At 44.1% G+C, this 25,996-nt stretch overlaps 1 protein-coding gene across 1 annotated transcript; it reads right to left on the bottom strand.

Moving 5' to 3' along the window:
• Positions 1 to 321: 321 nt before the first annotated feature.
• Positions 322 to 24,859, bottom strand: LOC137545706 (keratin, type II cytoskeletal 8-like). Its single transcript, XM_068267240.1, has 9 exons — positions 24,420 to 24,859; positions 13,845 to 14,053; positions 8,507 to 8,567; positions 7,577 to 7,672; positions 6,076 to 6,240; positions 5,519 to 5,644; positions 3,466 to 3,686; positions 3,293 to 3,348; positions 322 to 1,155 (listed from the first exon to the last, which is right to left on the bottom strand). The coding sequence occupies exons 1-9, from the start codon at positions 24,780 to 24,782 to the stop codon at positions 884 to 886; spliced, it is 1,569 nt and encodes a 522-aa protein (XP_068123341.1). The 5' UTR covers positions 24,783 to 24,859; the 3' UTR covers positions 322 to 883.
• Positions 24,860 to 25,996: the final 1,137 nt, after the last annotated feature.

The raw sequence follows: 25,996 nt of genomic DNA, 5'->3' as shown, positions 1-25,996 counted from the left end.
CGTGCTTGGCGATAATGGAGGGATTGTCTCTTTCTCTGACTGACATATATAAGAGTCATAAATGACAGACTCTGCCTGGGTGAACCTGTGTGTAAGTTTTCAGAGGCAGAAAAAGCATATAGAAGTTATCTTCCAGAGCGGATTTGATCAGCCAGGTTAAAAGTGTTGCATTTGTAATAGCTGATATAACTTTGTCCTTGGACACCTATGAAATGAATTTAGGTCTGCTTTCAGAGATATACTTTTTCCATGCATTCTGTTAGGAGGATTTTTGGTTCTTTTGGCCATCAACTAGCCAAGTACTGTGAAAAATTTGACACATTTTTTTTAAAAACAAATAAGATTTTATTAAGATTTATTGGAAGGTCCAAGACAAGATAAGCACTTCCAGTATCCACCCAGCAAGGACGGACAATAAGGCACATTGCGAGAGGTCTTGCCTAGCTCTGAAGCTTTTTGTGGTGAGAACGGCACAGAAAGCAAAGAAAGGAAGGAAGAAAAGACAGCACAGCTGAGCCCACTGTAAGCCAAGCCTGCCTCAAGTTGAGCCTGCTGGGAGAGAATCAGTACAGGATGCTGGGGGTGTGGTTGCAGTGTAAGCCACTCCTTTTTTAGTTCTCTAGCTCCTCCTATCATCTCGCTTTTGCATACCGGTAAACAATAATAATCTCTAAATTGGGAGAGCACCATTTAATGTCACTAGCTCTGGTACCAGTTTAATGGTACATGCTGGGGCAGCTTCATCCAGGTTTAAATGTCCAAGGGAAATTAAGGAAGATTTTAGGACATCTACCCCAACAGTCCTGATCTCTGCCTTTAAGAAGGCTCATCTGTAATCAGTCCTGGCTGTGGGACAGCTTGGTGTGTCAGCAAAAAAAGGCACTCATGGTTTTGAGAAGACATCTGAGGACTCAGACAGCACTCTTCCATCTTTGGTCTCCACTGTCTTCACTACAATGCTGCGTTTGGTTCTGGATGTCTCCAGGGGGGAGGAGCTTACGTTGCTGGAATAAGCATAGCTGCCACCACCCAGTCCTCCTCCGATTCCACTTCCATATCCACTTCCGTATCCACCTCCAAATCCACCACTGTATGCGCTCTGTAATCCACCACTGTATGCGCTCTGTAATCCACCACTGTAGCCACTGCTAACTCCTGCAGAAAAGGAGGATACAAAATCTCTTAAGTCTCCAGCCTTTGCCAGCCAAAACTAAACAAACAATTATGAAGATCATATAATCAGCAAACTCAGGATTTTGTCTAACATAACAATGAAAGTTAAAGGACAACTGAAGTGAGAAAAATATGGAAGCTGCCATATTTATTTTCCTTTTAAACAATACCAGTTGCCTGGCAATACTGCTGCTCTATTTGGCTGCAGTAATATCTAAATAACACCAGAAACAAGCATGTAGCTAATCTTGTCAGATCTGACAATAATGTCAGAAACACCTGCATGCTTGTTCAGGCTAAAAGTATTAGAGGCAGAGGATCAGCAGGGTAGGCAGGCAACTGGTATTTCTTAAAGGGAAATAAATATGGCAGCTTCCATATTCTTCATGCTTCAGTTGTCCTTTAACCACTTTCCTACACATCATTTCTTATTTCCATTTAGTGAAACTCTGGACTTCTAAAAAAAAAAACAAATACACCGTTTCAGGCCCATATCACCATTTATTCCAAGCATGTACTTGGAAACTAATGATTTGAATATTTACATTTAGCCAGTCACTCACTGTCTAGATATCAGCTGATGGAATCATTGCACAGTTTGCTATCAGCGTCTGTGAGGGGCAGGGCTACACAGTGAGCCAATCAGGCTCCACATAATGGAACAGTGAGGTTATTTTTCTGACCTGCAGAAAGGGCTTTTCCCAGACTATGGTGTTCATCATTGGAGAAGAGGCACAATAGGGTATATTGGCTGATCTGTTGCTGGAATGTCCAAAAGGGCTCACATTGATCAAAAGTTAAATAGCTGCGTAAAGACAGCTACCACCTATTGAACCATTCTGAAGACAGCTGCACCTGCTCCATCTTTATATAGTTATTTCCGGTAAGGGCTGTTGGAGTTGCGTGTCTAGGTAATCATGTAACAAGGTATGAAGGAATGTTAAGAATGCAGCTCCATATTCAGCCAGCAAATTGTGCATCTACAAATCATGTTGGATAATGCAATGACTCTAGATTCCAAATAAGAAGATACTACGAAGATACTACTGCATGTTTGTCCCAAAATAGCTGGCCTCAGCATCGTACATTCAGGAAGTAGAAGGGCAGACCTTCTGTGTCAGAAGACTCAGGAACCCATCACTGAATCATGCAAGAGGACAGCTGCAGCATTCACTCTTGCATGATACAGTTACATAGTTCCAATGCCAAAATATCTAAACCAGGACCAGATTGTGAATCGGATCTTTTTGAAAGGAAACCTGAGAGTATGCAGTCTGTGATCTGGATTTCCTTTGAGAAATACCAGGCCTGGCTGCTACTCTGGTCTTCTAGCCTTACTAGTTTATAAATCATGAGAATCAGGCATCTTTAACAGACATGCTAGTTGAGGCATCTGAGCTGCATACTGGTTCTGGGTTAGTGACTCAAAATATAAGAAACAAAGGATCGTAATACCCAGGCCAGTAGCATTTTCATACAAAAGTTAGCAATTGCTGCCTCCATATCATGCTAAGTTCTGGTTCCATTAGAGCCCCAAGGTGTTACTTATAAAGAATTTGTTAAATGAAAACATAACTGATGTGTATTTTGCCTCAACATCATGGAGGTGTAAATAACAGTATAAGCCATGTAGTAGCTCTTGAAATTCCCAACAGGGCATCAGGGGAGATGATGAAGATGTAGCAGCAATGATGGGCCAAGGTCTTAATCCTCCTGCTTATCATCTCGGAAAAATACTTCATTGACATCTGTGAAACTATTATTAATAGCATTTGATGCTGCATAGGTGCTACAAAGGTGTTTATGCCGCTGTATAGGTCATCTTTCAGATTCATATTGGCAGTTTTTGTCTTTCTTGATGAATCTCAGAGTAATGAAGTAATATAGAGGTCCCAACACTACAACCCAATAATTGAAACACCAAGGAGTCAACCAGCTTATCCACCATAGGGTAACTTCCATAGAGAAAACAAAGATGCTGGGTCTCCACCTGGTTTTAAGGCCTGCCAGCCAAGCAGGCCTTAAATCCAGGTGGAGACCCAGCATCTTTGTTTTTTCTCAGAGTCATGAGCCACAAAACTGAACCTATCTATTGTGTTCCTGTTATTAAAAAAATTACCTGAATAACCAGTAGTCTTGGTGGAGATACTGAGGTTCTGAACGCCTGATTCCAGTCTGTAGAATAAACAAAAAATACTATAAGACACCGATCTGTTTTATTTATTAGAGAAAATCTTGTTTTGTTTTAATATGAAGTATCACCATATATACTGTTCTGTTTTTTTTTTTTACCTGCTCTCCTCTCCTTCCAGCAGCTTCCTGTAGGTGGCGATTTCAATATCCAGGGCAAGTTTGACATTCATCAGTTCCTGGTACTCTCTCAGTTGGCGAGCCATGTCCTGCTTGGCCTTCTGCAGAGCACCCTCCAGCTCATTTAGTTTAGACCGGGCATCCTTCAGTGCCAGTTCTCCACGTTCCTCAGCCTCTGCGATCTGTGCTTCAAGGTTTGCACGCTGCAAGAATAGATTACAAAGTCACACAGGAAGTCCTTGTACACACAGGAAGTCTGTGTACAGACATACAATGCCTTTGGTGTTTTGTGTTGGGCAGGTGAAGAAATTGCTAGTATTTTTTTAGGATATATGTGGAAACTGAGCACCCAGAAGAAATCCACATAAACAAAACAGGATATGCAAACTCTATGCAGACAGTATACTAATCGGAAGGCTGGCTATTTTTACACTGCATTAATCAGTATTACAGAATTGCACACAAGCTTAGATTGGTCAGACAAGCAGGCACAATCTGGCCACCCATAGAGAACTTTAGATAGTGGCAAAACTTTAGAATGTAGCCTTTGCAATACTGTTTCTATGGAGGGGGGGGGGCTCTCTCTTTGTGTGGGAGACTGCTGATGTGGGAGACAGCTGATGCTTATCAGGTATGGAAACATGACATTGAGAAAAGATTTTACAACCGGCTTGACTGCTTTCCCCTCCCATCAAGCCTCAACCAGCTAAGACCTTAAGCTGGCCATACACTAGGCCGATTACCCGCCGATCGACAGCAGATTCGATCACTGGGATCGAATCTGCTGTCAAATCGCTCACGCAACATGCTAATTTTCGATCTATTTCGGCCAGAAATAGATCGGTCCCGTCGATCGCGCCGTGCGGAAAATTACAGTCAATCGCCGCGGGTAAGGAGCGCATCGCTAGCGGCGTACGACCGACGCAGGTATACATTACCTGAAGCCTGGTCCCGGGCATCTTCTCCGCATCACCTCCCGGCTGGCATCTACTCCGCATCAGCTTCTGCATCCCGGCATCCAGCATAACTTCCTGTGTCACTGCAGTGACAGCGGAAGTACAAATAGAGGGCGTTCTATTTGAACTTCCGCTGTCACTGGAGAGACAGAAAGTTATGCTGGATGCCGGGATGCAGAAGCTGATGCGGAGAAGATGCCCCCCGGGAGCCAATGCGGAGAAGATGCCCGGGACCAGGCTTCAGGTAATTGTATGCGGGGGCCCGGGGGGCGACAGCGGCAGCTCAGCAGATTGTGATTGGTTTCAGGCTGAAATCGATTCACAATCTGTTTGCAGTAAAGGCAGCCATACGATCCCTCTCTGATCAGATTCGATCAGAGAGGGATCTATCTGTTGGTTGAATCTGATGGCAAATCGACCAGTGTATGGCTACCTTTACAGACAGCAGCTCTCTTGAAAGTCAGTAAGTCATGTCCTTATAATTATCAACAGCAAAAGTGACTCTGGTTGGAAATCCGACTAGTGCCTGGGAATTAGTTGGAGAGATAACCAGAGAGCAATTGTGTGTGTTGCAGTTAGCATTCAGTTTAGAAGCAATGGGTGTGAAGTCCCTGGTAGTGAGAGTTCCAGGGCTCGCCCGCATTTCCCTCTAGGTATCGCATGGTGGTTTAGGGGCCCCCAGCCAGTGAGAGAGACTGGGGCCCCTGGCTGTCATGCGAACCAGTGTTTGAGAGGTAACCAGAGAAACAGATAGCTTGGCATGCTAATCCAAAGAGAAGAGTTGCTTTGAGGAACAAAAAAAAATAAATAAAAAAATGGTCAAGTCTAGGAGAACTCATGGAGCAGCATGTGATTTGTTTGATCAGCTGACAGAATTCCAAAGCCCTGATTTGCTGGGATAACATCCTGCTTTGGCACATGATAATGACTAGCAAATTGGAGATTTACATATCTATCACCTGACCAAACTGATCACATGCTTCTCCATGAGTTCTCCTAGACATGACAGACATGATCACCACATTAAACCCTTGGATATTTTCTTCTTTAAACTTTTATGAATGATTACTGTGACCTACCTGTGCTTTCAGGGCATCGATCTCAGACTGCAGCCGTGTGATGTACCGATTGAGTTCGCTGATCTCTGTTTTGGTGTTCTTCAGGTCATCACCGTGACGCCCAGCTGATGCTTGAAGTTCCTGGTACTGTAAGACACAACAATGATATAACTGAGTACACACAGAACCATGTAATTAACTGTAAGATTACAAAGCACTGATGTATGAAATATTTACAAAATATAGGTTATTGAAGCAGGCCCTGCTCCTGAAGAAAACATTTAGTTGGTTAATTTAAACGTGAAACTATGCAGGAAATACTTTCTCTTTACCGCTTCAACATTGTAATATACCATGTCCAGGACAGAACATATCACAGACCAAAACATTCCAGTATTTTAGTGAACTCCCTTTCAGGTTGTTGTTCATTTCCTCACTGTAGCCCAGACATATTTTTGTGTTTATCACTGTACTGTAGAGTTTTCCAGCTGGTAAGCTGCCATGGATGGGCCTATTGACATCAGCTGATCGCGTCACAGGAAATGGAATGTTTTTCTATGCTTTGTTTTCATTCTCACCTTTATCTGGTACATGTTCTCCACCTCAGCACGGCTCTTGTTAGCAATGTCTTCATACTGAGCCTTTACTTCAGCAATGATGCCGTCCAGGTCAAGGCTGCGATTGTTGTCCATAGACAGGACAACTGAGGTGTCTGAGATCTGGGATTGCAGCTCACGAAGTTCCTGCACAGACCAAAACACAATCACACAAGGTTTCATCAGACATGGTAAAGACCACATTATATCTGGAGCTGAAGTTTGCTTAAAGAATCAATATACTGTAAAAAAGAAAAATAAAGGTTTCAGACAATTTAAGTTTCAGTCAGTTTAAGGTCAGGTTTTGTTCCTTAGAGAAGTAATATTCCTAAGCAAAAAAAAAGGTAGTCATTTCCTGCCACTACATAAGATACTGAATTCAGACCACCCCTCCTTAATCACCAACATGATACAATCAATAGACAAACGATGGACTGCAGATCATAGTTCTGGCAGGCCTCTCAACCCCTCAGATCCTAACCTGTCATTGTAATCAGCAGCGCATATGCATTGATTGCGGCAGGAGAGAGAGGAGTCACAACTGCTATGTATGAGCTGCAAGCTGAGCTGACTGCCACTAATTTGGGTACTGGGAAACTCCCTGTGAGATGACAAAAGAAGGGTACAATCATCACTAGAGGCCCATTTTTAATGTCTTATGTCAATTTCAACTATTTAACCTCTTCCGGACCTTGAGGAGATCTCTCACTGTCCGCGATGCTGCTCACACTGACAGCAGAGCTTCTGTATCTCAGTCAGGAGCCAATTTCATTGGCTCCTGACCCCATGATTGCTGTGAGCCAATCACAGCCCGTAGAAGGGCACAGACTTCTCTGCGGGTCCACAAGGGGTTAAAAATGAATTCCAAGCCCAACTAAACTGAGCACAAGTTGCTAAACTAACTCCACCTATGTCAAGTATAGTATAGACATGCAACCACTAGGGACGGTTTCCTTTCCTTTTTAGAGGCTCTAACATGGCACCCCTGTGATAAGATGTCCCATTAACTAATGCGAGGCCACTGAGAGGGAGGTTGCCCAAATGAGATCTGCTCCCAACCGAGAACTGGATTGATTTTGTGGAGTAGTGAACTGAAAAACAATCCCATTCCCGATCAGGAGCAGATCAGACATGCCAGAAATTATCAATTCAACCCGTTGATCTAAACAATTTCCCTGCCTTTTCTCTGTATCAGTCACAAGTCCTTTGAGCATGTGGTACAGGGACAGAGAGAGAGGGAATACTCCCACGCAAACCTTTCCTGAACTCTTCTGAGATCATGTAAATGTGATTTTTAGACAACAAAATATAACTTAGACCTGTTTTTATCTTAACTATACTATACCCTATTAGCTTTATGGACTGGGAGAAGGAAAGGACTTTCCGTACACCAAGTTTTTAGATCAGATTTGTAACCGAGATAGAGAAAAAGTAAAGCTCATAATCACACATAATAGACTGTAATTAGCCACGTCTCACTCACCTCCTCATACAGGTGACGCAGGAAGTTAATTTCATCTGTCAGGCTTTCCAGTTTGGCCTCCAGCTGTACTTTGTTCATGTAAGCCTCATCCACATCCTGCAGGGGAGAGTTCCCAGTGTTATTTATGGCACAGCACACAAAACAGTATTCAGATATCCTAAAGTAGACCTGAACTCTTGCACAGGACAGAAGGAAAACGTAAGAGAAATGCACCCTGTATGAATTTTGAGAGTTTAGCCTCTTTAATTCTGCCTCATCTGCAGGGGTGCAGCTTGGCCCAGGCAAATCAAGCAGCTGCTTGGGGCCTCACACACGGCAGGGATTTCCCATACTGCCAGGGTCACCCTGTCTATGCTTGACTGGATGTCGCTGCCACATCATAACTCACACACAGACCTCAGATCAATAACAATGAGAACAGAGGGGACAGTGGAGCAGTGATCATGGAGTTCACTGCAAATGCGGAAGTGAGGTCATTGGTCAATTCTTTCTTGTGAGGTTTGAGGATGGGGAGACAGCAGGAAACTATATAACCCCACTGACACCTATGCCCTATACTAGGGACACATTTGGCTACCTATACCGGGGGTAGCTACCTATACAGGGGGACGTCTTTGGCTACCAATTATTATGGGAAAACGGGCCTCTGACTGAGGAGGGAAGGGCCACAAAATCAATAGCAGCACCCTTGCTCATCAGCGACTAATCAGGAAACAGGATTTTAACCCTATGCCTGCTTCCATGAAAGCAGGAATTATACACACTGCAGATTTACTGCAGGGTTTGTATCTGCTGTAACAAAATTAGTGAAATGTTTTTCTTTTAAGGTTATTATGCTGTTGTATATCTTTTGACAGCAGAAAGGAAGTTTTGAGTTCAGGTCCGCTTTAAGAATTAAAAAAGCATTAAAAACATTAGGATTTCTCCTACCTTCTTCAAAAGCACGAACTCGTTCTCCATTTCAGTACGTTTGTTGATTTCATCTTCATATCTGCAGAAAAATAATAATGCGAGCGGTTCAGGCTATACAGTGAGACAGTGACATGATTTAAAAAAAAAAATCTGAATTCTTATTGTTTGTGAAACATATATGACAGACTTATAAGACCTGGAAGAAAGCAAAGGGGGGAGGGGGTGCTGCTTAGAGGAGATTGTCACTTTAAGATAAAATAAAATGTTCCATTGCACAAAAGTTGGCAGAATTTCTCTAATATGAGGTCTCCAGACGTGCTTTCCTCTGCACCAGCTTCCCGCTTCCCATTTATGGTTATAAAACTTCTTAATTTCATCAAGCCTTCTCCAGAAACTCCATCCGTCTTGTTTGGAATTTAAATCCAGGCACAATATTTTCTCATATGCACACATGATATGAAGGCAGATTAAGGCGACGTCTCCATATGCGGGGATGGAGAACAGAGATTCATTCTATCAGGTTACGTAGCATCAGATCCTTAAAAAGACAGGTTGCACTGACCCAAAGCAAAACGCCAATCAAGCCACTGTTACCCAGAGTCCTGACGGCAGACCCCCCACACACAGCTCCTAATCAGCAACATTCCTTATAAAAAACATGCTGCTGATGATCCCAGAGGTGGAATACACAGTGAGGCCTCATTCACACCTAAAATCGGACACACAAACGCATGCGTTTCCCTCTCCCGGTGCTCCACTGCGCGCTGCGTTTCTGGTAAAAGCGCTTTTCTAAGAGCTTTTTCAGAGCGGTTTTGTAATTCACACCCTGACATAAGTCAGGAAGTGAACTCTTTGAACCAGAATAGAATAAATACAATTTATTTATTCTTAAAAACGCGAGCGCAATCGCTGCACAAAACGATATTCTGAGCTTTTGCGTTTTCCTATCCCTTCTATTGAGGCAAAATCGCCTCACAAATGGTACAGGAACAGCTTTGCTGAACGCACAGCACACGAACCGCACTGATATGAACCTTCTCATAGAGATTCATTGCACAAGCGTTTTGTGAGCGATTTTAAAAATCGCATGCGCTTAAAACGCCCCTAGTGTGAAGGAGCCCTGATTGCTTGACTTATAGTACAAACATTCTGCAACTGTTCCCTGGAGGAACTTGAATGAACAGTATGTTGCTATAAAATTATTCACCGTCCTGTTGCATAGTATTACAGATTACCCAGCAAGCTCATGGTGAACCACAACTCCTAGGAGTGTGTAATGCTGGGCATAGACGGTATGTTTTTTCTTATCAATGGAGCCGCTGATGGCTCGATTGATAATTTCCGACGTGTCCGATCACCGCGTGGATCGATTCCCGGCTTGATCCCTGCGGGCGTACAATGGGCAAAAAGGAAGCGCTGATAAGGAAGTGCCCGCGGGGACGAGCGGGAATCGATCGCACAAGCGGTGATGCACCGGCATCGAGCTGCTGGCTCGATTCCGCCGCATAAACGTACCGTCTATGCCCAGCATAAGGGACTGAAAGAGATCAAAAAGCCTTTTTGACCTTCATAAAAACAGAAGGTATTTGCGAGTATTCAAGTTGGAGTGAGCTCTGAGGTGCCCCACAATGCATCACTGCTGAATATGCAAATCATCCCTGTTGTCCCTGATAGCTAAACACACCTCCAGAACTGCTGGATGCTCTGTGATTTTAACAAACGGACATATCATTGCATTCCAGCGGCTCTGGGGGTGTGGTTAGCTATTAGGGACAACCAAGGATGATTTGCATATTCAGCAGTGATGCATTGTGGGAAACATTATTTGCTCACTCCAACCTGAATAATTGCAAATACCTTCTGTTTTAAGAAAGAAAACTTCTGTTCTGTTACATAGTAAGCTCAGCCAAAGTAAATGTAAATGTTAGCAGTGTTTCTGCAATATTGCTAGTTAATGTCTGTGGGGGCTGCTGTGTGCACAACAGGTAAGAGCACCTTATACTTTCAATCTAGACAAGTCCCGATAACTCAAACTTGAGGCCTGCATTGCCATTTTATATGGCAACAAAGAAATGGAATGGTCTGGCACTATGGTTTAATAGTAGGCAATAATAACAAACACAAGATCTTCATGTGGTGAAGAACATGACACAATAAAGCAATCACAGCGTAGATGTGTAAAATGTGTCATACCATGGTGGTTTGGTGGTGTCCGGGTGTGGTGGGGAGGCAGCAGGTGTGGGTGCCAGTAGGGTGCACGGCCTGACGACCGTTTCGTGTGGCAAACGCCAAACTTCTTCTGAGGCAAAGATGTGCAACAGGTGTGGAGGGCATAAGGCGGTGTATAAGGGAGCGCGTGATGACGCGCTTCCGTGTTGCCGCTTAAGACCCACCCCTTCCGGAATTCCGTAATCACCCTGCTTCATACCAAAGAGAGGCTGGTGGAACGCATGGCACTTCCGTTTGCTCCCTAAGAACAAAGGCTGTCCCAGAATTCTTGAACATATGTCAAGTTCTCATCATAATAATCCAAACCTTCTCTCTTTTGCTTGCATAGATTTGTGCAAAACCCCCCATAGAGGTGAGGATAAGAAGAAGCTTTTACTTAGAAAAGAAGCGTATTGGATTTTACGCACTGATGCCATGGGCCCTTTGGGTCTGAACGACTATGTTGATCTTGCTTGTTTTCTTGATCCTTGATTATTCATTGTCTCTTGGTACTCCTGTTTTTACCCCTGTGCCGCCCTCTGTTGCCCACCCGTCCCCACCATGGCAATTTTTTATCTCCATTATATATATTTTTTAATATGTTTATAATAAATGTATAGTTTTTAAACATAAACCTTGTCCATTACATGCCCTTAGGAGATATGCCATGCTGGGGATGAGTATGTGTCTCTCCTTTTTGGGATAGTCCTGAAGCTCCCACACTTTACACTCTCACTATGTGTGTACCAAATTTCCTTGGTCCTTCCCCCTTTTTTCCTTTTTCTCTCTTTTTTCTTCCTCTCCACTCTTTCACCCCACCTGTTCGCACACTTTTTGGTACACGACCTCTCCCCTTTTCCCACCCCATTCTGACCTTCTTTGTTCCTCCCCCTGCTCCTCTCAAACTTTGTTAGCTGGCTGCTATTTAAAAAGCTAATAAGCTTTAATGTATGCGAAAATGTTTGCATTCATATCCTGTTTCAAGCACACCATACACCTGCGTGCTTTTCTCTACAGGTTTGCCTGTCTCTCTGTCTCTGCCCTCCTTTGCCCGTATGCCGGACAGGGGAGGACTGAGGTTGCTATGGCAACCAGTGTGGTGTACAGCGAGCGCTTGTTTAGCTGCTCCGTACACAACAGGAACTCCACATGTCCTTATTGTATGACGCGTATACGCGTCACCGCTACAATGGCCATGCATTCCACCAGCCTCTCTTTGGTATGAAGCAGGGTGATTACGGAATTCCGGAAGGGGTGGGTCTTAAGCGGCAGCACGGAAGCGCGTCATCACGCGCTCCCTTATACACCGCGTTATGCCCTCCACACCTGTTGCACATCTTTGCCTCAGAAGAAGTTTGGCGTTTGCCACACGAAACGGTCGTCAGGCCGTGCACCCTACTGGCACCCACACCTGCTGCCTCCCCACCACACCCGGACACCACCAAACCACCATGGTATGACACATTTTACACATCTACGCTGTGATTGCTTTATTGTGTCATGTTCTTCACCACATGAAGATCTTGTGTTTGTTATTGTTGCCTACTATTAAACCATAGTGCCAGACCATTCCATTTCTTTGTTGCCATTTCAAGGACTTTCCTACTGTTTGGGTCTTGAGCACATGGTTTGTCTGGGTGTTTGGTTCCTGTAAGTGCCAGCCAACAGCAGCTTTGCCCGAGTGCCCGCTAGCTCTCCCACAAATTTGTATTGCCATTTTATATGACCCACCCAAGAGCGTCAAATGTGCATGATTACAGCAAAAGAATGACAGCACATTGCCCTTCCCATGCAAAGGAGCCCACCAGTGACAGCATTTCTGGTTGAAACCTTGTCAGTTTGAGCAGGGGCACAACAACAACCCACAAAGGGCCCCTTAGCAAAACTGGGGCACCCTCTTGGGATTCAAACTCCTGAAACATGAGGGTACGTAGAGGCCCATCTAACTGATGCTTTACCCAACACTGCAATAAACAGGAGCGCTCAACTGTGTTCTGTGTATGGAGACAGGAGAAGGTTGTTCTATAACTGAAAGCAATATACAAGTCAATTATATCCCACATTTTATATATAAATGGTAGATGTCTAGTTATGGAAAGATAAGGAGACCTGCCCATCCACTTATGGAAGTATTAGGATACCTTTCCATCCAGTAATGGAAGAATTAGGAGACCTGCCCATCCATTTATGGAAAGATTGGTACACATGCCCATCCAGATATGGAAGGATTAGGAGACCTGTCCATCGAGTTATGGGAGGATTAGGAGACCTGCCCATCTAGTAATGGAAGGATTAGGAGACCTGCCCATCCAGTTATGGAAAGATAAGGAGACCTGCCCATCCACTTATGGACGTATCAGGATACCTGTCCATCCAGTATGGAAGGATTAGGAGACCTGCCCATCCAGTTATGGAAGGATTAGGAGACCTGTCCATGCAGTTATGGAAGGATTAGGAGACCTGTCCAACCAGTTATTGAAGGATTAGGAGACCTGTCCAGCCAGTTATGGAAGGATTAGGAGACCTGTCCAGCCAGTTATGGACAGATTTGAAGACCTGCCCATTTTACAGGCAGAATCGACTGACATGGGTTTTGCTTTCATATTCCGTTTATGTTCTCTCCTACTGCGTTATAAAAGTTTACATAGTATTTTATTGCTGTCTGGAACCACTTCTGGAAGAATTACCCTTACTTCTCACAAATGTTGGTAAACCAGGTTTATGGAATGGGGCAAATATAGAAATAAAACTTGTTTTTGAGTGTGTGTGTGTGTGTGTGTGTGGGGGGGGGGGGGGGGGGGGGTTAGAGAGAGAGAGAGAGAGAGAGAGAGAGAGAGAGAAAGAGAGTTAGAACCCCTGTCATCCCTTCACTTCCGTTACCTATAATCCCATCGGAGTTGTGTAGGTCCCAGGGACAGGAAGTGAAGGGAAATAGTCTCTATGGGGAAAGAGACAGCAGAAATATCCCACTAGAAATGATACTTTTTCCACACAAACTGACTGAAACTAACAAAATAACTTGGTCTGAAGTTTCAGCCCATCCCCCATCCATTGCATTATTATCAGCAGCCTCAGCAGTATCACTGGTTTCTTTTACAGAGGCAACAAGTGTCAGTTTCGTTTACATACAAAACAAGCAGAGACTCACTTGTTTTTGAAGTCCTCCACCAGACCCTGCATGTTTCCAAGCTCAGACTCCAGGCGCATCTTCTCCTGACCCAGTGTGTCCAGCTGGCGGCGCAGGTTGTTGATGTAGGCCTCAAACATGCCGTCAATGTTGCTGCGGGTTGTCTTCTGGTTCTGGAGGAGACCCCATTTTGTCTCCAGCATCTTGTTCTGTTGTTCTAAGAAACGTACCTGTAACGGACCAGGAGTAATGTATACATTTAGCATCTGAATACAGGCTGCCAAACAGGGCACATTGTTATAGGGACACTCTGCTGGAAAACTAGAGGGAGAGACAAGATCATAATCACTTACTGTAAGTAAATGTAGCTGCTAGATTCCTGCAAGTAGTATTTTGTGCCACAAATACATAAACATAAAATCTTGTGCATTAGAATAAAGCATAAAATGTTTGCTTGTATCTGTATTATGTAGGAAATGGATTTACTCATTCACACCATTGACTTAGAAAGTACATACCCCATAGGGTGTTGCCTGGCCAGTGTCTCATGAGTCACCTGCAGCCAAAGCTATTATTCCATTTGGCAAAGTAGGCATTTGCCTATGTGCTCCAGTGTTGGAAAATCTTGCCTAGAGGTAGGTAGCATTACTTGTCCAGTGTCTGCCCACCGCTCCACAAATATACAACATATTTATTCCTGCCATATGCCACTAACACTGCAGCCATGTCTGCTGCTCTGTAAAGGATACACGCTGACGTGACGTGATGAGATAAACAGACAAGCACAGAGATAACTATGCTGTGTTCCTCGTTTACCCTCTCTGCCTGAAAAAGTTAAAATTCAGGTATTCAAGTGACCATTTCTGTCTGTAGCATAATAAGCACCGATACGGAATTACAGCCATAAAACACTTTCCTGGCAGAAAATGGCTTCTGAGAGCAGGAAAGAAATAAAATGGTCTATAGTTTATAGATTTTAGCTCTAGTATACTTTACCGCATGTGTCATTGAGCAGAGACAATAAAACAGTAAAAACTTAAAAAGTAGAATTAAAAATAAAATAAAATTGTGGCATATCTACAAAAAAAATATTTTTATGAGAAGGAGGATATATTCAATTGTTAATCTCAGTTTATTTTCACCTCGTGTTTCCTTGAAGTACCGTATTTGTGTGTTGTTTTTTTTGTAGCTGGCTCCACCTACCTCAATCTGCAATCCCCTTTTCCTAATTATGCCACCCTCCCATCTCCTTGTTTCTCTTTCGCTATCTGTATTTACTTTTATGAGGACAATTAGTTGGCTGCATGGTGGATGGAAGTAGTCTCACTCTGGGGTTTCCTGTAAAGGGTACTGCTGCCATTAGATCCTGGTTGGGAATATTATAATTAGTTGCATTCTCAAGGAGTAATATGAAACAAATGCACACTAAACAGTTGCTATATCAGGGGCGTGGCATGCATTCATAGGGAAAATATGACAGGGTCACTTTGTATGCCTATATGTAAATTTGCCTTGGCATGTGGTGGTCACTGCTAGACGTTTAACAAGATGCTTATTTTCCGAGTTGATGCAAATTTCATGCATCTTGGAATTTCGGGTTTCTAAATTGGCAGCAAATGCATTTGAATGGCGCAACTCCACTTTGCAAGTACACGATCATTAAGGGCCGGTTTCCACTAGGGTCCATGGCCGTTTACAATTCAGCCGCCATTCCTGTTGTGCTGTGAAGACGCAGTCTGGACCGCTAAACCGCGGCTATAGGGATTTGGGTGCGTGCTGCAGCATGTCGTCCACATTTGCACAGCAGTGTGATTTATACGGCAAAGCCATTGAAAAGATGGGGAAATGCTGCAGATTTGTGCTGAATCCGGCAGTAGCGGAAACGGGCCCTAACTCAGAACATAAGCATGTTATTAATCAGATCTTCTCATTACCCTACAATGAGGCTCATGATTGCCTCTGTGCAGTTCTTGGCTTTGCAACACCCCCACACCCCCCCCCATTTGAAAATCGATCTGCACTGCACTCTTCGCCATGGTAGGAAGCCAAAAGCCTGAGTTCCGATCTCCCTCCCTTGCACCGTATGGAGAGTTTGTTACGAAAAATAGAATGCAGAAAGTACATGAAATTAGGTGCTACTCGCTGCTTACTTTGCTGGAACATCTAAGTTTACAAAATGCCACCAACAGATGATATTCTATTTCATACTACATTATAGGGACTACAGGTTTTTCTGGTTCCCTGTTTGTGCACCTGAAACTTTCCATCCTGAACCTGTTTAGCCTGCTCTCTAACTGTAATGTAACAAATGTAAATATGCCTAGATTCTGTCTTATCACACAAATAATTTATTTATACAGCATCGACACCTCTTGTAGTGCTTTGTAGAGTCCTTAGGCTACTTTCACACTGGATTGCATTCCCTAGACAGAAAGGAGTGCAATGGAGGTGTAAAGTCTGCAATGCATACAGTGAAGCATAAAGTATGCTTCACTGCTACGGTTTACTACATACATAACGCTATTACCAACGGATCTGTTGCACCACACTGCTAATGTGAACAGTACCAGGGCTGTGGAGTCGGGGCAATAAAAAATATTACAATGTAATTGCATTGCGTTAACAACTTAACGCAAAAGTTTGAAAGTAACCTGAGGCCTCTTTTATACTAAATGCTCAAAGAAACTGAAGCGTTTTAACTGATCAATATGTTCCATAGTAGAAAGTGTGAAAGAGGCCATATGGAAACATGGACGTCGCCATACACATCAGTTGTCCTTTCAGTTATAACTGAAAACAATGGACGCAGTGTAAAAGGACCAAGGCTCCGTTTACACTGCGTTAGTTGCTTTCAGTTACAACTGACAGAACGACTGATGTGCAAGGTAACGTCCATGTTCCTCTATGGCCTATAAGGGCTCAGACACACTATAAGGGCTTTTCTGAAAGCTTTTTGGCCATCAGAGCTTTCAGAGAGCTTTTTTAAAAAAACGCTCCTATTGACTTACATTAAAATCGCGATTTTACAGCAATTTTAATGTAAGTCAATGGGAGAGTTTTTAAACAGCTCTCAGATAGCTCTGATGGCCAAAAAACACCCAGAAAAGCGCATGTAGTGTGTCTGAGCCCTAAAACTTTTTCACAAGTGTGAAGTTGAGCTAGCAAATGTGCCAAGTGGCTTATGAACCTCTGCTATGGAGCAGAGATAGCACATGTGCAGAAGCTTATAGAACTTTAGTATGCTGCAGAAATAGAACTGATAGCTGACCCTAATATCTGACTATGTTGACTTAAACCAGGCAACATCTTATATTGTCCAATTTTAATGTGCCTCTATGCAAACTGAAGTCTTATTTTCCTGTTCCTAGCTGGCAGGAGTGACACCTGGTGTGGTCTCCTGCTGCTGTAGCCCATCTGCTTCAAGGTCTAAAGTGTTGCATGTTCACAGATGGTATTCTGCATACCTTGGTTGTAACGAGTGGTTATTTAAGCTACTATTGCTTTTAGCTCTTCTGGAACTAGTCTGTTCATTCTCCTTTGACCTCTGACATCAACAAGGCTTTTTTGTCCACACAACTGCCATTCACTGAAGCTTTCTTTTATAGGACTATTGTAAACCCTAGAGATGGTTGTGCAAGAAATTCAAAGAGATCAACAGTTTCTGAACTACTCAGACCAGCTCTTCTAAGCCTGGCACCAACAACCACGATACGTTCAAAGCCACTTAAATCCCATTTTTTTCTCAATTCTGATGCTCTGTTTGAACTTCAGCCAACTTCTCTTCTCCTCTAGATGCCCAAATGCAGCGAGTTGCTGCCATGTGATTGGCTGATTAGCTACTTGTGTTAACAAGCATCTGAGCAGGGGTAGAGTAGCTATAAAGTACATTGTGAAGCAGAGTTGCCGTGTGTGTTGGTTATGGGTGTATAGTATGAACCAGACTGCATATATGTGCATTGGCTTATGGGCCTATGGTGTAAAGCACAAAGAGCACGTGTGTGTTATGGAATTCCAATATGAAGCAGATATAGAACATGTGTGATGTGCCTTAGGGCCGGTTCACACTTGCGGTTCCCTGCCAAACGGACCGGATGACCTGACCGGATCCGGACCGGATCCAGATCGGAACCGTACGGTTCTGATCCGGATCCGATCCGGATCCGGTCAGGTTGCATCAGGTGTTCATCAGGATGCGATCCATATCCGTTTGGCAAAAGATAGTAGAAACCGAATAAAAATGGTGGGGTCTGGGAGGTCAGCAGAAGGTGGACCTGTGGAATCAGGCCCTCCGCTGTTTAGCACTCACCTCCACCTCCGACATACTGCCAACATCTCCAGCACGTTTAAAGTCACTGCTGCTCCACTCCAAAATGCTTGCCCATGTGTCCGCATCCAAAATCGCCGCTACAATACGCATAGGAAGTGGGGTAGAACATCCGGATTTTTAGCCAGTGTGTTGTGCGCTCTCCGGTTCTCATTGGTTTGTATTGGCCGGATGGTGCAGTCCGGCTCCGCTCCTGATACGGCTGCCGGAGGAGCCGGACCAAAAAATAGCGCATGTTGGGTCTTATGCCGGAGTCCGGATCCGGTCCGGACGAAACGGACGCATGTGAACGGACGCATAGGCTTTCATTGCTATGCCGTGCGTCCGTTCCGTCCGTTCTGCATGCGGTCCGGCTCCGGCACGGCGATTCCGGACGGCGACCGCTAATGTGAACCGGGCCTTAAGGAACGTGGCCATGAAGCAGTAACACGTGTGTGCTGCGACTTGTACAGCTCTGCTATGAAGCAGACATAGCACATGTAAGCCGTGACTTGCAGAACTGGGGCAATGACCACACATAGCACGTATGCAGTGGCTTATGGACTTCTGGCATGAAGAAAATACAAAGCGTGTGGATTACAGAACTCTGATATGGAGATATGAGGCAGAAATAGCACACGGTTTCAGTCTTCCTGGTGATATTTCCCTGCAGAGTGCGTTTGTGTACTTTGTGACATCAGACTTCCTTCTGTTTGCATTGGATAATGAGCCGGTTAGAGCAAAGTACAGACAGTTCGCATTGCCCTATAAGGTAATGTCTGCAGGTAAATTCACACCCTGACTGCCCATCCCTTCTGAAACTCACAGGAAAGGAGAGTATTTACGCTGGCCCAGATATCCAGCCATTCCCAGGTGGAGTAACATGGCTACCCATTCTCAGGTGTAGTCATGTAAGGATTATGTGGCACTAGCAAAGTATTAGTTTAAGGATTATGTCAGGTACTCTGGTACTCTGTCCTTTTCTCATAGAAACCCATACATGGGTCAAAGGAGCAATAGCAGCCTATTAAAGTGGACCTCCAGGCTAATTTACTAATAAATAGCCTGGAGTTTTTTCACCAGGGAGAGAGGGGAGGCCAGGCCAGGCAGGAAGGCGAGGCTTTGGGGGACTAGACACTGCAGGTAATTAGAACCTTTTTTTTTTAAAGCAAGGCTGCAGGATTTAGTGAATAAGTCTGGAGGTCCACATTAAGGAACCAATTGGGGAATGATTAGTTCTGCACAAGAAACGGTTATGCATGCATTGATCCTCTGAAGCTCCACCCCCATCTGTTTAAATTTTCCAACGAGTCCTACTAATATGATGGATGGGTAAAGTGCTCAAAATTAATCAAAAGTTTGTTGACTGGGCATGGTGTGTGCATGTGTGTGTGTGGTGAGGCTTTATTAAAGATTTTGACTCGAGGCCTGTACACTCGTCAGATAAAAGTCGGCTAAGGCGGTCAACAACAACCGCCTCCATTGATAGTCTGACGTGTGTACAGCAGACCAGATTCCTGCCTGAACAGTGATCGGCCAGGCAAATCAACTGAGCCAAGTGAAGAGCAATAGCTTTGTTCTTGCCGCTAGTCCTGTCTGCCATCATGTCTGACCCAATTCGCCAGTCATCCCTCCGTCCCCTAGCTTTGCAACAGAATGCGTCATAGACCAGTAGGCTGACTCTGCATCTGTACAGCCTTGGCCCAGCGATGTGTCTTGAGGGATCGGGTCCCATCGGACGACATCAATCGGGTTCCCTTAGGACGACATCAAACCCTATCTCTCCAAAATTCAGACAAAGTTCTATTTTTGTTCTGAATGTCGTGGAAGTGGATTGGAATCTTTTGTTGGTTTTTACTGATGTATCATTAGTGGAGAATTTTTACATCACTTTCTGTCCCTGAAAACCCCCTATATCCCTGATAGTCCCAATGACACAAGATGAGAGACAGCAATAAAAACCTTGATGGAAGCTTTCACTCTCTCCACTTAACACAAAGATGATTGATGGCTAATGTCCTTGTTCCTATTGGAGAGATTTGTCCATTTCCTCTCAGTACAGGATATGAAGAAAATGTTGACACGGAGCAATAAAAGCCACAAGCATAGCTCTTCATACTATCCCAAAACTAAAATAAAACATATCCTACAGCAGGTGCATACACACAACGAATGTCACCTGCAGGCATTCAGTTTTGATTGATCCCTTGGGTGACAATTTTGGGCCAAATGCTGTACAGACATGTTACAAGGCTTTTCTGTTGCTATGGAGGTGGGAGGAGGCATGACGGTTCGGCACAAAACAAAGCAGGGAGGGGTAAGGTGAAAAACAATGCTATTGCCCAAGATTACTTGGTGATGCATAGAAGAAGCTATACATTTAGTAGATTCTTAGCAGGCATGACCCAGACTGGTTGCTTTGGCCAGGAACCATCTAGTGTGTGTACAAGCTTTAATCCTAAATGCACTTATATCCCAGAATTTGGAAGTATTTATACTATATTAGTATTTTGACCAATCAACTTTCCGCATTCTATGCTGCTGTAGATGAAAAATGTGTGAAGTATTTGTAAGATGCAATTTCTGCTCTACATCCATGTATGTGTGCGTTCCTGAGACTATTGCCAGCAGGCACTTTATTGAATAATTACTCCAGTACCGCTGTTTGCCAAAGATGGCAGTCAGGTATAACGTACATGCTGACGTGCAGTGTGAGGTCTTCTGCCAGGGAACTCAAAGAGGCAGGCAGATGACAATCGGGTCAATCTAGTGAAAGTTTTTGTTGCCTGTAAAGCTTCACAACGGTGGCTGGAGGGGGCTAGTTTAGCCGATGCCAAATGTTTTTCTGCTATGGGGCAGAAAAGCATTCGGCCTTGGTTCCCGTTGTTCCATTGTCATGTTTTGAGCCCCTAGGACGGACATAGAACCATGTGATCGCAGCCAACGCCCGATGCTACACATAGCTACCAAGACGAGACAAGGGGATCTACCACAACCTTAGCGTTGTTTAAAACTGCTTCCATTCATTTGAATGAAGTGGTGATAGATCCCTTTCGAACAACGCTTTCACTGAAAACGTTGCACTTACCTCCCATGTGAACATACCCAACACTGGCCACACAGATACTGCTAACATCCAATACTCAACAATAACTAACAGGAAGTGGTGGTCACCCACAAGTCTGATCAGATTTCAGCAAGAATGTACATTTTGTAAACTCTGGAGGCTTTTATTTCTGTCTGTGCCCCTGACTTCCTGTCCTGGAGGAACTGGGACAACAATCTCTATCAGATTGTTACTGCTGTTCCCAAGACAACCAAAGCTTCTAATAGTCATGGAAATCCATGAAAGTCCAATGGACAGGAAGTGTCATTTCAATGTGGACAGAGACAGTGGTCAAAACCCAAGAAGTTTCAGCCTTCTCGAATGAAAAAAAAAACAGTTCATAACAGGTGTTTGGACTCCATAGGTGGACTAAACAATTCCTTTATGTCCTTGTAAGGCAGGCCCTACATATAGAATTGCTGGTTTACAGCACAACTACAGCTTCCACCTGCAAGCAGCTGTTTCAGGCAGCCTATGCAGTCATCAGTGCTAAGTGTAGCTGTAGCATTGGATATTACTCTAGTGTCTTTTTGCTATTATTCTAGACTTCCCCATCACTGCTGATCTGTTACTGTAGGACCCCAAAAGAAGTCTTGGAATACTGGCAGGTGTCCAAATGCAATATATGCACACCTCCAGGGTACAGTGCAGGTCTGCGGCCTGCTTGGATGCTTTGCTATTAAACGGTGGTTAGGCAGTTGCCAAATGCTAGAGGTTAAACTGTAACCAACCTGAAATGTTAATTATGGTAACAATGCAGAGACTTTCAATAAAAAGGCAACAAAGCCACAGTCATATAAGCAAATCCTGCTCTCCCGGAAACCCAGTCCATAAGGAATGTCTGCTTATCTGCACATAGCAGGTGGGAGGACTGGCGTCTGGAATTGTGCACACCCATGGAGAAAGTTTCCATGGCGAGAGACTGTATATCACACAACATGCAATGGTCGGTTGTTACTTTGTAACAATATGACAGTTCATGCTCATAATTTGCATCAAAGCACATATTCACAATGTAGGTAGGGCACCAACCTAAACCATCATACACTACATGTGCATAGAGGATAGCCAGCTACATAGGGATGAATCAGATAAATGTACTACTTTTTGAAACATTTAAGTAAACACCTAAATGTTTCAAAAAGTAGTACGTTTATCTCATTCATCCCTATGTAGCTGGTTATCTTCTATGCACATGTAATTGCACACTGCACTGCATTAAAAACTATGGGCCCGATCCAATTAACGGTTTCTCTTAGGAGATATTTCTCATCTTCGGTTTAAAATAACTTTTCAGCACTCTTCAGGTCGAAAAGTAATAAAAAGTAGATACTGTCACAATTATTATCAGTGTTTTCTTTCTGGAGGCTTGAAAGGCATTTTATTGCTAAGACGTGAAAATGGTTACATTAATTGCCTTAACATTACTGTCCATTATCTTACTCAGGAATTAAAATAAGTTTATCATAATGTAATTCAAGTAAAACTGAATTTCATATGCTATAAAATATATACCTAATATACTACACTACTAGTTCTTGGGTGTGCTTTAAGACGTCTTACAGCGCAGAAGTACTCCTTGCTCTGTACACATATCATATCCTTGGCTGTGCAGCTGTTACTTTGTGAACAGGAATAGATCACTAGCTGACTAACCATAAACCATTTTAACAACCAAGTAACCAAATATGTAGGCTATCAGACTCGCACAAGAATGACTGTGTGTGTCATGGAAGCTGAATGAAACTATGTTCCCATTTCATATCTAGCAGTTATTTCAGAGCTTGGAAGTTCTAGAAGGGCAAGGATGACCAAGCAGATCTCTTAGGAAATCCAGAGATCAGAAGTAGGTCCATGATAAATTACTGGGAGGTCAATGGCCACCAGGAAGCCAGCGCCTGGTACCATGTCACAGGGGTGGGTGTGTCTGCTAGTGGGGGTGGGGCAGCAGCATTTATAGAAGCTTACAACAAAAGGTGCATTATGAATTCAGGTGAGTGTCATATAACTGTAGTATTACAGCCATTACTACAACTTGATGTTCAGTTTTATTACCGCTGTAGACAAAGCAAGTAATACCATAGATAAATGGAGTAAAGGTACAATCAGGAATCGGCTGGCAGCTGACAATTTCTTCTGAATTCCAGAGACTTTTAGAGTCTATAGATGTCTCCTAGCAAGCTAGATTTAACTGTGCTATTTAAACTTAATTACGTCTACCCATATCCTCTGCCATGCATACCAAGGACCTAAATTCAAAGACAGCTAGCCTAACTATCATGTGACAGGCATCATTCCTGAAAGTGCCCACAGATGATCCAATCTTGATTGTACAATCTTACCAAATCTATGTAACAGAAGGATATACCAAGTGTCCAGACTTTGATTGGATACTTTATACATATTACATAGAAGTGGTAAGATTGTATATCAGTGGTACATTCACAGTACAATATTTTGTTCAGATGCATTCATTCAATTGTAGGGATTGAATTGTATAGAAATAGGATGTAAAATGATTATTTGGTTGATTGGAATAGAACATTTTATCAATTGGAGTGTTGTATTTTGCAATCATATCATAAAAGAGAAGGTTCCTTAATCGACTAGTTTATGGAAACAATCGACACTTTCCTCCCAATTACTTTCAAATCGATAAAAATTGCATTGAAGTATCACATCTAAAGAAACGAATGAGCACCTTGCAGTTCACTGAACAGAAGTTAATTGATAGATAGTGAAAGTAGCAACAAATCGATAATTACCTTCCGATTACGTTATATCATAAAAATCGTATTGACTGATCGCATCTGAAGAAAATATTGTACCGTGAATGGACACCTTACAGTTCATTGAAAAGACGTTAATTAATTGATAGAGAAAGTAGCAACAAATCAATAATTACCTTCCGATTCGATTACTTTAGATAGTAAAAATCATATTTAATGATCGCAAATGAAGAAAATATTGCATTGGGCACAGAATGAGCTACAGTTCATTGAATAAAAGTTAATTAATCGATAGTGAAAGTAGCAAAGTGTCCCAAGAAGTGATTACACACAAGATGGCAGGTGGGTAGCAAACAGTCACCAGTAGAGTATATCCCTTTAAATGACAAAGTTGGCAGTCAGATGCCAGGCAAGCTAGCAGTAAGAAGGAGCTGTGCCAGGGGGTGCCAGCCACTTACCTTGTCAATGAAGGTGGCGAACTTGTTGTTGAGGGTCTTGATCTGCTCCTTCTCCTGGGTCCTGACTTTCTGGATGTTGGGGTCGATCTCCAGGTTGAGGGGTGCCAGCAGGCTCTGGTTGACGCTGACGGCGGTGATCCCGGCAGAGCCCGCACCTGCCCCCAGCCCAGCGCCGTACGCCGTTCTGTAGCCGCTGCCGAAGCGCGACCCCCCTCCATAGCTGGAGCCCAGGCTGAAGGATGCTTGGCTGGCTCTGGCCACCGGGCCGCCGCTGTACGAGAAGCTGCTGAAGCCCCCGGAGCGCGGCACGGCGCTGCTGCTGCTGGAGGTGCGGTAAGTGACTTTGGAGGATCTGACGGACATGTTGGCTGCGGGCAGGCGAGCAATGCGAGATGTAATACAGAACAGGGAGAGTGCGGGACAGACTGTCACTGCGCCCTCCCGCAGCCTTTATATGTGATAGAGAGCCCCGGCGCAGGAGGGGCAGCGGCCACCTCTCACCTGAATGGCTGGGTGGCAGGAGGGGGCGGGGACTAGCGCCACCTGCCAGCTCTGGGCACTACTTCCAAGTTCCAAACTCCCCTCGCCGACACTAGAGGGGGCACCAAGTCCGCTGCCACAGCCCTCCGGCACGCAGGGGGTTAATATGGGTGTGGGGGAGGCAGAGGGTCACTCCGGGAATGATCTGCCCCGTCCGGAATAGTCACGTCCGAGCAGCAGCCGTGTGACTTGTGGGGGAGCCTGGGGGACATGCTGTGCCTCATAGTCACACAGCCGGGTGACTCCCCCCTAGGGTTGCCACCTTTTGGGGGGAAAAATACTGGCTTGTAGGCGTGGTCTGGGGGTGTGGCCTAAAAGTGGGAGTGGTTTGTCCCGACATTCTTAGTTTGGATCTGGGCCTCCTGCATAGCAACAAAACGCATCTCGAGCCTACAGGCTGGTTATGCATTTGTACAGCCTCAGTCCTGCAGTGAATAATCACAATACTTTTTTTTTTACTTATTGCAGTCAGTCGGGTGCTGTTTATAGTGGCTTTTATAGCAGTGACATATTTTTCATAATTAGAAGATTATTTTACCTTAAAAAGGTCGTTCCTTAATTTAAAGTACCCCTGAACTGAGGTACTGCTCATTGTCCTTGGGGTCTCCCATACCCCTTCATATTTGACGGAATCCTTCAGTTGAATATGAAATCCAGGAGGCTCCGCCTAACGATGGAGTGCGAATCAGAACTGCGCTGGTGTAAGTTCCAAATGGTGCAAACACAGAGAAAGCAAGTGCTCATTCACAAGCATTGTCTATTACTGTGCTGATCAAAACCCACGCCTGGCAGTTTAGAGTAGTGGGGGGTTGGTGGATTAATAGGGGTAACCCTGAGGATAACGAGCAGTGCCAGGACACTTCTATGAAGGTAATATAGCCCACAATGGGCATCCTTCAATAGATTTTACCCTGGCTCAGGGGTACTTTCAGAAACATTCAAGATGGAGTCTTAAATGCTAAGAAGGCTCTAAAGGTCCCGTTCATATACTCAATGTCACTCAACGGCTATTGGGACCCAATTCCTCGGGCGACATT

The sequence above is a fragment of the Hyperolius riggenbachi genome, chromosome 2 (assembly GCF_040937935.1).
Source record: "Hyperolius riggenbachi isolate aHypRig1 chromosome 2, aHypRig1.pri, whole genome shotgun sequence".
NCBI classification, from domain to species: domain Eukaryota; kingdom Metazoa; phylum Chordata; class Amphibia; order Anura; family Hyperoliidae; genus Hyperolius; species Hyperolius riggenbachi.
This window is presented reverse-complemented; position numbering and strand designations above follow the sequence as displayed.

Excerpts from the sequence above, each read along its gene's own strand:
- LOC137545706 (XM_068267240.1), bottom strand. The coding sequence starts at position 24,782 with ATGTCCGTCAGATCCTCCAAAGTCACTTACCGCACCTCCAGCAGCAGC. Across the intron at positions 14,054-24,419 it reads TCGCCACCTTCATTGACAAG|GTACGTTTCTTAGAACAACA; the intron begins GTAAGTGGCTGG and ends GGTCCGTTACAG. Across the intron at positions 3,687-5,518 it reads TCGATGCCCTGAAAGCACAG|CGTGCAAACCTTGAAGCACA; the intron begins GTAGGTCACAGT and ends CTATTCTTGCAG.